At 38.8% G+C, this 10,646-nt stretch overlaps 1 protein-coding gene across 1 annotated transcript; it reads right to left on the bottom strand.

Annotated features, from left to right (window-relative positions):
- Nucleotides 1-698: 698 nt before the first annotated feature.
- LOC125177645 (uncharacterized protein DDB_G0271670-like) lies at nt 699-5,849 on the bottom strand (the record flags this gene model as incomplete). Its single annotated transcript, XM_047879792.1, has 3 exons — nt 5,772-5,849; nt 4,071-4,196; nt 699-2,037 (listed from the first exon to the last, which is right to left on the bottom strand). Coding segments are annotated over exons 1-3 (1,504 nt in total), but the record flags the coding sequence as incomplete, so codon positions are not given.
- Nucleotides 5,850-10,646: the final 4,797 nt, after the last annotated feature.

Here is a 10,646-nt window from a genome sequence, read left to right as displayed (position 1 = left end):
AATGCCACTCATTTAGTCCCAGTCAAACGTGAACTCTATCGGCCCGCAGTGCATGAACTGCGCAACTATTCATCCATCTGTTAGAATAATCAAGCTAAAATCTCGGTTTACGGGAAATGTGATATGTATAAATTCTTCGGTTAAATTCATTGCCTCAGCAGTCAGCAATGCAACATTTCTGTACACTGGGCCCGTCTCCATCATTTACATCGTGAATTATCTCTTAATGTTATTTTATTTGCCTTTTTTCCAATTGGCACAAGTAAAGGGCATATCTTAGAGGAAAAATACTGGAAAAATAAAGGCAAAGGCAAGGCAGATTATGTTTATTGGAATTCAGGTACATCATCAAGTGCCGCGGCGTGACACGCTTCCAGCACTCTCCTTACAGACAAGAATTTCGAACAGAAAACGCAAAACAATCATAACGGGAATGAAGATGAAAATATGTAGAATAGTTATGCGTTTTGGGTATAAAAAAATAAATAGCAAATTTATCTCTAATATAAACGTTAATTTTGATTCAAAAGTAGGCACTAGACAATTAGGTAAATATTTCAATAATATGTAAGCCCCTCATTTTGAAATAAGACCATATTGTTTAAATATAGCCAGGGCTTTCTTCAGTACAGGTCGAGGCACCCGTGTCCAGCTCACTACAGCACCCTGATGACTGGATACTGAATAATAAAAGTCACAATCAGTCACTCCGCCGGCCAAGAGGCAGTCATTGACGCAGCTTAGCGCCTCTGTGCCTAATGTGCCCGACTGGCGCGCTCGCAGCGCCCCTACAAACACGTCGAATGCCAGCCTTTTCATGGGTGGCTGGCATTTGCGTAGGTAAAATACGCGACCTCTATTCCAAGGCCAGTCAGGGTGGTCAGGGTAAAGTTTGTCGCCGTTCGGCATTGTGGTGCATGCCACGTAGGCCTTACCCTCTTCAAAAAGCCGTTCTTCCTCACTGTCCCAGTTATCGTCATCGCTGAGGTCCGTGTCCTTCATCTCGTCAATATCGGATGCGATCCTTGTACCGCTGGGAGGGCAAACTGAACGACATGAAACAGAACTCGAAGAGCTGGACGAGCTAGAGGAGCTAGACGAGCTAGAGGAGCTGGACGAGCTAGAGGAGCTGGACGAGCTAGAGGAGCTGGACGAGCTAGAGGAGCGAGACGAGGAAGACGAGCGCGACGAAGTGGAAGACGAGCGAGACGACGAGGAAGACGAGCGAGACGACGAGGAAGACGAGCGAGACGAAGAGGAAGACGAGCGCGACGAAGAGGATGAAGAGCGCGACGAAGAGGATGACGAGCGAGACGAAGAGGAAGACGAGCGAGACGAAGAGGAAGAACCAGAGGAGCTGGCCGTGTTGGACGAACTAGAGGAGTTTGACGAGCTGTTGTCATGAACAATGCAAGGAATAGGAGGAGGAACCACAGAGGCTGAAATCTGCTCTGGGGCGGCAACTTGCACCGGGGATGCTTTTGGCACGGGAGGAGGAAGGTAGACCCACGCAGGAGTGGATGGCAGAATAGGGGGAAGGGCGGGTGCAGTTCTCGCTGTTGAACTAACGGTCTGTGAAGCCGCGCTGGTATTAATTCTTTTGCCGAAGACCGCGCGCAAGATTTCTTGTTTTGTTGGCGATGCTGGTCGCCTCGATGAAGATGTTAAGTTTCTGTAGGATTTGTTACGCGTGTTATTCTTGACACACTTTCCCTTGTCTGCAGATTTGCTGTCATCCTTCTTAGGATGTTTCAGTCGTACTGCTTCCTCATCGCGGTCTTCGCCAAAAAGCTCCGATAATTTCCGCTTCTTCTTGTCGCGAGATTCTGTTCTTCCTTCAACAGGATATTTGGAATAACATTCGAGCATGACTGAAGGACCAGAGTGCCAGGCAACCAGAAAAGCATTTGCGGCATCACGGGCGCTATTGGCAGCTCTGGTGACGGAGGTCTTGGCTTCGAAGGCGCTTGCCTGGGTTTGGGAGAGCTTCAGGAGCTCGCCAGAAAGCTCGGTGACGGCGAACGACAATTTCTGATCCTGATGAAATGAAAAGAAATTAGAAATCTACCTGGAATGTGAACAAGGACGCAATATGGAACGTATGAAATAGGATCACACACATTACACAGATTGCAATCTCAAAGGGCATGAACACTGGAGCTTGTAGGAGTAAGAAAGACCATGACGCTCGCGTTAATGCAGAAAGAATTTACTAATCAATCAAAATGACGGATAATAGAGTAAAAGCAGCGGCCCATAAAACAATTAAGAAACTAAAGTCAACTACTGAGCCAATTGTACAGTAAATGCATCATAGCGTCAGTCCCGTGCGATTCAATGATAACCCGAGGACGCTGATTGAATTTTGATTGATTAAAACATTGAGGAAGCAAAGCAGACTGAAGCAGACTAATGCAATGCAGAAAGTTTCATTATACTATAGTAAGAGTTGATGAAGGAAAATGTTCATCACCAATCATTAAGATGAGAAAAGTATTAATAAGAACGACCGTGTGTTCGATTACAACCAGGAAAATTTGCAAGTTTTCCCATCACACGTGCATAAAAAACAGGCAAAATAAATGCTTTGGTTAGTGGAACAGCCAAGCAACACTCAAGAGCCTACCAATAAGAGTTGAGGCGTCATCGAGGCTCTCCAGGAACCCGTGTGTTTTGATCTACCCACAAAATTATCCTTAAAATATTGACTGCAGATGATCACTGTACTTGGATGGACACAACACTTCATCGTGAGCATTTAAGCTAGCAAATGACACATCGTGATGTGTCAGTGAATCACAAGGAGCATGAGCGTAAAATGTGCAGAAAGCTTCATTTACCTCATTTAATCCTCACAAAAGCTTGCTGAGCTTAGAAAGGTTAAATCTGAAGCAGTGAGCTGCAACACTTCATTCACACGTAATGTTAGTCACTCATAACAGCGATGTACGAGAGCCATTGGCGTACAGAGATGAGCGTTAGTGGGACATGCATTCTTGCATGGGAAACTTGCAAGCAGATTATCAGCAAAGCCTTCAATATAAGTGTAATTTAAGTGGAGGTATGTAGCAAGACCTGCAACTGTTAAAACTAACATAGGTAAATGTAAAGGAATTACGGAATTATGTGCAGAAAGATCTATGAACGGCAAATGACTGACTGGAAAAGTGTAAAAGTGTTCAAGATTTGATGATGCATCAGGATTGCCCTCCCCAGGGGAATATCGCAGCTCGCATGAAAATCGCTGATAGGAATGCAATGAAATTTAATGAGGCTAACAAGCACTGGAATGAATATAAGATGGAGAGATAATGCTAACATATTCACTACAAAGGAAGTCATAAGCGACATCAACTCGTGGATGTGTTGCACCTTTGAGAGTTTTTTTTTAGATTATACGTACGTAACTAAGGAAACGTTAGAGTTATGTATAGTATAGTATAGTATCTTTGGCGTTGAAGAATAGGCCTGTCGCCGATTCTTGCACTTTTCTGGACTAGTTCACAGATCTAAAATCTTGGATTTTGATCATATCTTTTCAACGGACGGTAGGTTTGAAATAGTTTCTAGACTTTCAGTTGTTCCGTAGGGTACTAGGCATTACAAGACTAAACAAATGCTCCTGCATGGCCTTGTCTAGCCTGTTCTTGAAAGCGTTCGTACTCTGAGCGTCAGCAGTATCATCAGGAAGGCTATTCCACGACTCGAAGCGAGAAGAAACTGTCTCTTATACACATCTAGATGTGTATAAGAGACAGGTATTAGGAGAGACAGCCAAGGCTTCCCTTGAAAGATAATGACGGGAAACAACAAATATTCTTGGGCCAATGAGCTACAACACTTCGTTCATTCATGGTGCTAGTTTATTGGTACCAGTCGTATTATTGGCGCCGGCAACAGTTACCTTTCTTTATTGCTATCATCGCTTAACTTAATGAACTGATGAGTCGGAACTGATATCACCTTTACGATGTTAGCAGTAATTTTCAAAGGCTGTGATCGCTTCTAAGAAAGGAGATGAAGAAGAGTTCAATTATTCTGAAGGGCGCACCGCCAGCATTGACACCAACCTTTTCGACCGTTGTGCTCAAACAGGACACGCGCTTGGCCGTCTTGCGCTCGGATGTCTTGTTATGAGGGGCGGCGAGTGGGGCCGGGTTCAGCAGTGGCAGGCGCTTCTCGCTCGTTGCTACGTCCTGTTAATAGGGAAAAATATTAGCTTATACTTGTGGCGACTGTGAGGGCAGCAAATTATCATACACAGAAATAGAAACCATTAACAATACATCATCTTGAATTCAGATCAACTGAACAGGTTGTACAACCCTGCAATATCGTGACAGGGTTTTACACATTTAAATACGCCTCATAGTCAGTTTCATAGCAGTTATTTGTTATGGACGAGATGTTCAAGCATCACACACGAGTCAGAAAACAAGAAAGCTAAGGCCACATTATCAATAAAGATTTAGATATTGGCTTCCAAAAAAGTCCTATTTTTCAATTTTTCAAATTTACATTCAGTGAAATCCAAGCATGGCTAAATATTTAATTTAAATAAAGCAGCTGCATTTGAACAAACTTGAATTGCTCATTTCATAAAATTTACTTATTAAATCCTGTGGGCCAGATTTGACCAAATCCAAACTGAACCTAAATCCTGGGAACTTTGAGCTACTGACCAGGTCAGAAACATTGCTTATCACTTGAAAGGTAGAAGTAGAAAGAAGGAAAGACATGGAGTAACCAACAACAAATTGCACAACACTTCACTCTATGAGCATACAGGTGTTCAACAAGTAAGCTCTATGAACAAAATCAAGTGCTATAAAAATCCCATGAACCCTGACAACATGACAATGTGTTTAGAATTTAACAAAATATCTTAATGTATCAATTGCTGCAATATATACCCAACAGTTTAGTCAGAGTCAAGAATAAAGAACCAAGCTTCACGGCAATCTCAAAGGTCATTGGGTAAAGAAGTTCAACAAAACTAAGGGAAGCCGGGAAAACCACATATGGAGAAGAAGGGAACGTTTCTATTTACTGTCAAATAATTATTAGATTACTCAGGAAGCTAATTAGAAAAAAGAATTTTATCAATTTAAATTTTTACTTGGTTTGCGACATTGCGGAGCGCTTGTCTTCCCAGCCCACTTCCGACTTTTTAGGAGGTAAATTTTTAATAAGCAAGTGTAAGCTTTGAGGCCTAGGCTGAATATTCATGCAGTACCAGACTACGAAGGTCCCCTCCCTCCCCCTCTCTCTTACACCCAATTTGCGTGAAAGAGAGACTTCTTCTCAAGTTAACTTTCATCTCAAGTTAACTGCTTGCTTAGCCGTGTTTGTCGAGAAGGGGGATATGGTGACACTCTAATTTGCCAAACTCTTGTCACCTCGCATAAGTTTGAATGGAATTATTTCACCGTGCATCGCGTACAAGGTATTGGCTGCCGAAAACTGCATTCATTACACCCCTAAATGTAGCCAAGACACAAAACCATCCTTAAATGTCACACCAGTAATCTCAATAATGCCTGGCAAGTCATCTCAATAATGCCTGGCAAGTCATCTTAATAATGCCAGGCAAGTCATCTAAATAATGCCTGACAAGTACAAAATTTTGAGACAAAGCACTGAGTCCATTCTGTTAGAGTGACCCTATATGGGCCCCAGTCATGTAAAAACTTCAACTCATATTAAGGATAAAGTGCTAAGTAGAGAAAAAATGACTTGTGTTACAATGAGATGTTATGTTGCGAACTTACCATTGTCACTCTTGGGATGAGCTGCCACACTGAGTTCATGCAAAGACAATTCTAGAGTCTTAGAACAGCAAGCAAGAAGACTTTCTGAATAACCTGTTTAGATAGGTGCTGCTCTAGCAATTATTGGTTTTGAATCACAATGAATTGTACTTCTGTTTTTTAAACCTGAAATGAAAATTAAAGTTGGTGAACACAAATGAATATCACTTCCAAAAAGATATAGACCTCTTTTGGTCATTCAATGAATTGGATTTATATAATCCTAATGCTCAATTCATGAGAGCATCATATCAATTAAAAACCTGGTATCACTTAACATGGCAGTGAATTAACCTCATAAATTTAATAAACAATTAATAAAAATTACAAGTGAACTTCTATTTTAACAAATATGCTCTGCTGATCAATATGTGCAGATGCACTCAATTTTTTACTTTCCTACAAGATGACCTTGTTTTAAATGAGAAAAATTCATGTTAATAATTGTTCTCTAGTCATTTATGAACATTCTTGCGCTCAGAGTTTAATTTAACACAGCTGCATTACAGTGATTGAGAATGCAGGAGACATCTTCACCACTGGTACTGACCAAACACTTACAAGAATCCATGCTGTTAATGCAATTTTTTTGTGCATAACTGATGAGGAACTTTCAGGTATTCAGAAGTGCACATATAGCAAAGTATGGCAATGATTTCAATGTGAGTGTCAGTCTCTAAAATAATTAGTTGTGAATTAAAGAGCCATGAAAAGTGCAGCAATTGATAGGAAATGGTCTGGAGTGCATTGGGGTCGGAGGGGAGGGTATGAAATAGAGTGTATGGATACAAGAGCATTGATACAAGAGCATTGATACAAGAGCATTGATACAAGAGCATTGATACAAGAGCATTGATACAAGAGAATTAGAGCTTTTAATTTAGTTTGGAAAATCCAGTAGTTTGGTAAATAGAATAGTTTCTGCAGTAGGAGTAGCAGTAGCTAAGAATTACTATGAGAAGCACATGAGAGTGTGGCAATTCCTGATATACATTTGGTTTGGAATGGATGTGACTGCATGGAATAATGTGAGCTAGAAAGATATGAGGTGATACTAAATATCATGGCATCATAGACATTAGAAGCCACTAGGTGGACTCAAGCGGATGTCAGGAGCATACACATGGGATTTAAGTCTGTTAAATGAGGGATGAGAGCAGATTTTAAATTTATATTCTAAAGACTGTGCACTGAATGACAGGTGCAGAGATGTAGATGTTAAACATGAGGATGATCAAATGGCAATAAGTTATGCTTTAGCACTTGAATATGCTAAGTAACATCAAATGAGTAGACCCATTGCATTGGGTAGACTCATCGCAATGCAATGAGGGAAGGGTGGCCCAGTGGTTAAAGTTCAGAGTACCAAGATTGATGCACTAGAGAGGCACGGGTTCGATCCCAGCTCTGTACGTGCGACAGCTTCTGGTCAGAATCGGCGAGGAGGAGGAGCTACAATTCTGCTGTGCTAGGAGCACAGCAGAATTGTAGCAGTGAGATGCGAGTTCGAGACCTCAAAAGGCTGTGATTGTTATGCGATGTTAAGAATCGGCGACAGGCCTACCGCCTAATAAACGCTGAAACCGCTATTATTATGAGAAGTTCAATTGGTGTGAGAAAATGTTTGGGAGAGCAAAAATGCAAGGGAAATAGAATAATTCATAAGGGGATATAGAAAAAATTATTTCAATGACCATACAATTGATGGCAAAAGTTATAGTTCTATGATTGAGATTATTAGTTACTTAGAGAGAAGGGAAATAAGGAAGAGGGATGGAAACTGCCAATGCCAAAAGAATTTTTACACCTGTCCATAAACAGAGCAATAACTATTGTCCATACTAGCAATGCATAGTATATAAGAAATAATGCATGTAGGTTCAGAAAAAACACTAAATTAGACAGAAAATATATATAAATCAGTGCAACAAAACCACAATCGCAATACCACTGAATGTCTGGTCCTTGTCAACTATTTTTTAATGAAAAACACTATCAATGGCAATTTTTGAGCAACTTTTCTCTACAACCCAGCTGATTTCTAATTTTATGAGGAATGCAAGTGACAACTAGATTTATAGATTAATACATTGAAACTAAAATGAAAATATGGCCAAAATAACCATGAATAGTCCAAGTCACCTGTATCCCAGTTATTGCTATTTCACCTGGGCCCGAGTTCCATGAGTTAATATAAAAACAATACCTTCAACATTAAGAAGAGTGTCACATTCTTCACAATAATTCTCAAAAACAATGCATTAAACAAACCTCTTTCAACCAACATTTAGTGCAGACAAAGGTCAGGTAGATTTTGAAATCAAAAAATGTAACCAGTTTATATAAATAGTATATACAATTGGTATAGATGGGCAGTAGTTGTTCTTTAATGCAAATTCAACTGAAGACCAAAGAGTATTCATATTTACCAATCTTATATTGTTTTTCTTGATATAGCAGATTAAATTTTATGTAGTATTAAAAATTAGAATGAATACATGGTTTACAAGGAATATTTTATTTATTAAAACATTTTTATTTAGCAAGAATCATTTTCAAGTAAATGAAGAGCTTTGCAATATACTTATAATTAAAATTTTAATATGACATTGGTCAGCTGGGATCACTGCAGATGCAGACTGAAAATCAAAACTTAAAATCTCAAAAGAATATATCAGCATCCAAATGAATAAAGTTGTTATCGAGTTTAAAGCTGGAGCCTATTTTCTGATGAGGTCTTCAGTTATCGTCACTCTTGTAGTGTCAAGGACGCATGACAAGCTTCCAGTGCTAAGCATGTGATGTCTTGTTGACATTTATAATTGAGAATTTGTGGATTGAGCAAGCTAATCCCTGCAGATATGTTGCTCAGAATATTATAGTGGAAGTATTTATAGGCCAATGCATAAGGATCTTACACAGACTTTTAAATTAATGATGGTGCCAAGGTGGAATAATTGAGGTGCCATAAATAAACTAGAAAATGCATATATAATTGGATCACTAGACCTGGAAGAAGGTCTTTCCTTAATTATAACACTGATTATTTTATATCAAGATAAGGTGATCCTGTTTGGTTTACCATTAAATGTCTCATATGTAATAAGAATATTAAAGACCATTCCTGAAATTCCACCATGTTGGTCAGTTGCCAATTGAAAGAATCATACATAAATACAAAAAATTTGTTCATATTTTATTCTGCAGTACAAGACTACATTACTGGAGATGTGTTAACTGATTTAGATTAATTTTGGTTTGTTTATTTGAAAAATCATAACTTTAACCTTATCATATCAGGATCTAAAAATTCAGGAATAATCCTATTGCCTTGAAGTCAGTAGGTATATGAAATAAAATTGAAAAATTCATATATTCTTGAAAACTTCAGGTTATTGAAATTACAGAACGATTCAACAATAAAGTAATTTAAAATGCTTTGGGCATTTGGCTTTGCATTTTTGCTTCTGTGTATCAGTGGTGCTGCCTAATGCAGGAACCAGCAGAAAATGCCCATCATATTCCCTTTGTAAAGACAAGAACAGCAGATGAATTACAGTATTTCTTCATAGTTTCTGCATGCTCATTCTCTTAGAACTTATCCATCACAGCTTTGAAGCCTCTCCATGCTGTTAATTCTATATTAAGAGTTGTTAGAAAAGTCTTGTCCCATACTATCTGCTGTACTATTTGCAGCACACACACCAGGGTGCAGAGGGTGCAAGCAGCATCGCCAATAAACGGATTTTTAGCCCAAATCATCGCCAACCATTTTAAGATCCATTGCCGGATAATTTTTAATTAGAAAATGCTGAAGCAACTTTGATAGTATATCCCTTACTCTTCACATACCGCAACACTTACACACATCACAACTGATTTCTGGACAAGCTTCACTGCATCCTGATCCATGTGGCTTACCAGAACCTTACTGCGTGCGCCTATGGTATTTCAGATTTGCAGTAATTTTGAAGTAATTTCTAAAATGCAATAATTTCAATCCAAATGTGTTGGCAAGATCTTCAGAAGATGTATATAAATTTTGCTGCCAATGCATTGCTAAATATATTTTGATATTCACCCACTTTCTGCACCCTGGCTTGAATATTGGGCAGAATATCCCAAAAATTACATGCAGCAACTTGTTTTATAGAGGCTTTTTGAAAATTTTTACAAAAATGAGCTATATTTAGTATTTTTATAAAAAATTAGGTAAAGGCTATAAAAATTATTGACACTGACTGCAAACATGGGTGCTTTTGTCTAATAAAGAGCGTCTGTCCTAAAGAGCGTCTTTTGCCTAATTTTTCAGAATGGACTTAAATGCATTGAGATTTTAGTAATATGTTAGAATTTGGAACAATTAAATCTTGCTCAGAACAGAAGAGTCTAAAATTTCCCTGACTCTCTGCCATAGGTGATTTTACAGAGATTTTTTATAATTTTATAATCAGATAATTTTTAATTTCCCAATTTACTTGAGATGAAAAAAATATCTTGTGTATGGTAATGCTGGTACCCATGATACTTTACTGGTTTACTTGTAGGACTCAAAATGAACTAGAGGAAGCGTCCAAAAAACTCTCTGCTTTGCCTGTTTTCCACCATGCATTAGTCATAAATGAAAGTTCAAGATAAAAAATTACCATGCTTGCCTACAATTCCACCCATTTCTTTTGTCCTTGATAAATTTGGTTAAAATAAAAATAATAGCAAAATTTAGCCTGCAGTTTTTTAGAATCATCTTCACAAGTTTCATTTTCATCCTAGATTTTTTGAAAATTCTGTTCCAGATTGACAGTCAATGACTCATGAAATACAACTCTGCAGATACTG

Source organism: Hyalella azteca, unplaced genomic scaffold, assembly GCF_000764305.2.
Source record: "Hyalella azteca isolate HAZT.00-mixed unplaced genomic scaffold, Hazt_2.0.2 contig3849, whole genome shotgun sequence".
In the NCBI taxonomy this organism is placed as follows: domain Eukaryota; kingdom Metazoa; phylum Arthropoda; class Malacostraca; order Amphipoda; family Hyalellidae; genus Hyalella; species Hyalella azteca.
This window is presented reverse-complemented; position numbering and strand designations above follow the sequence as displayed.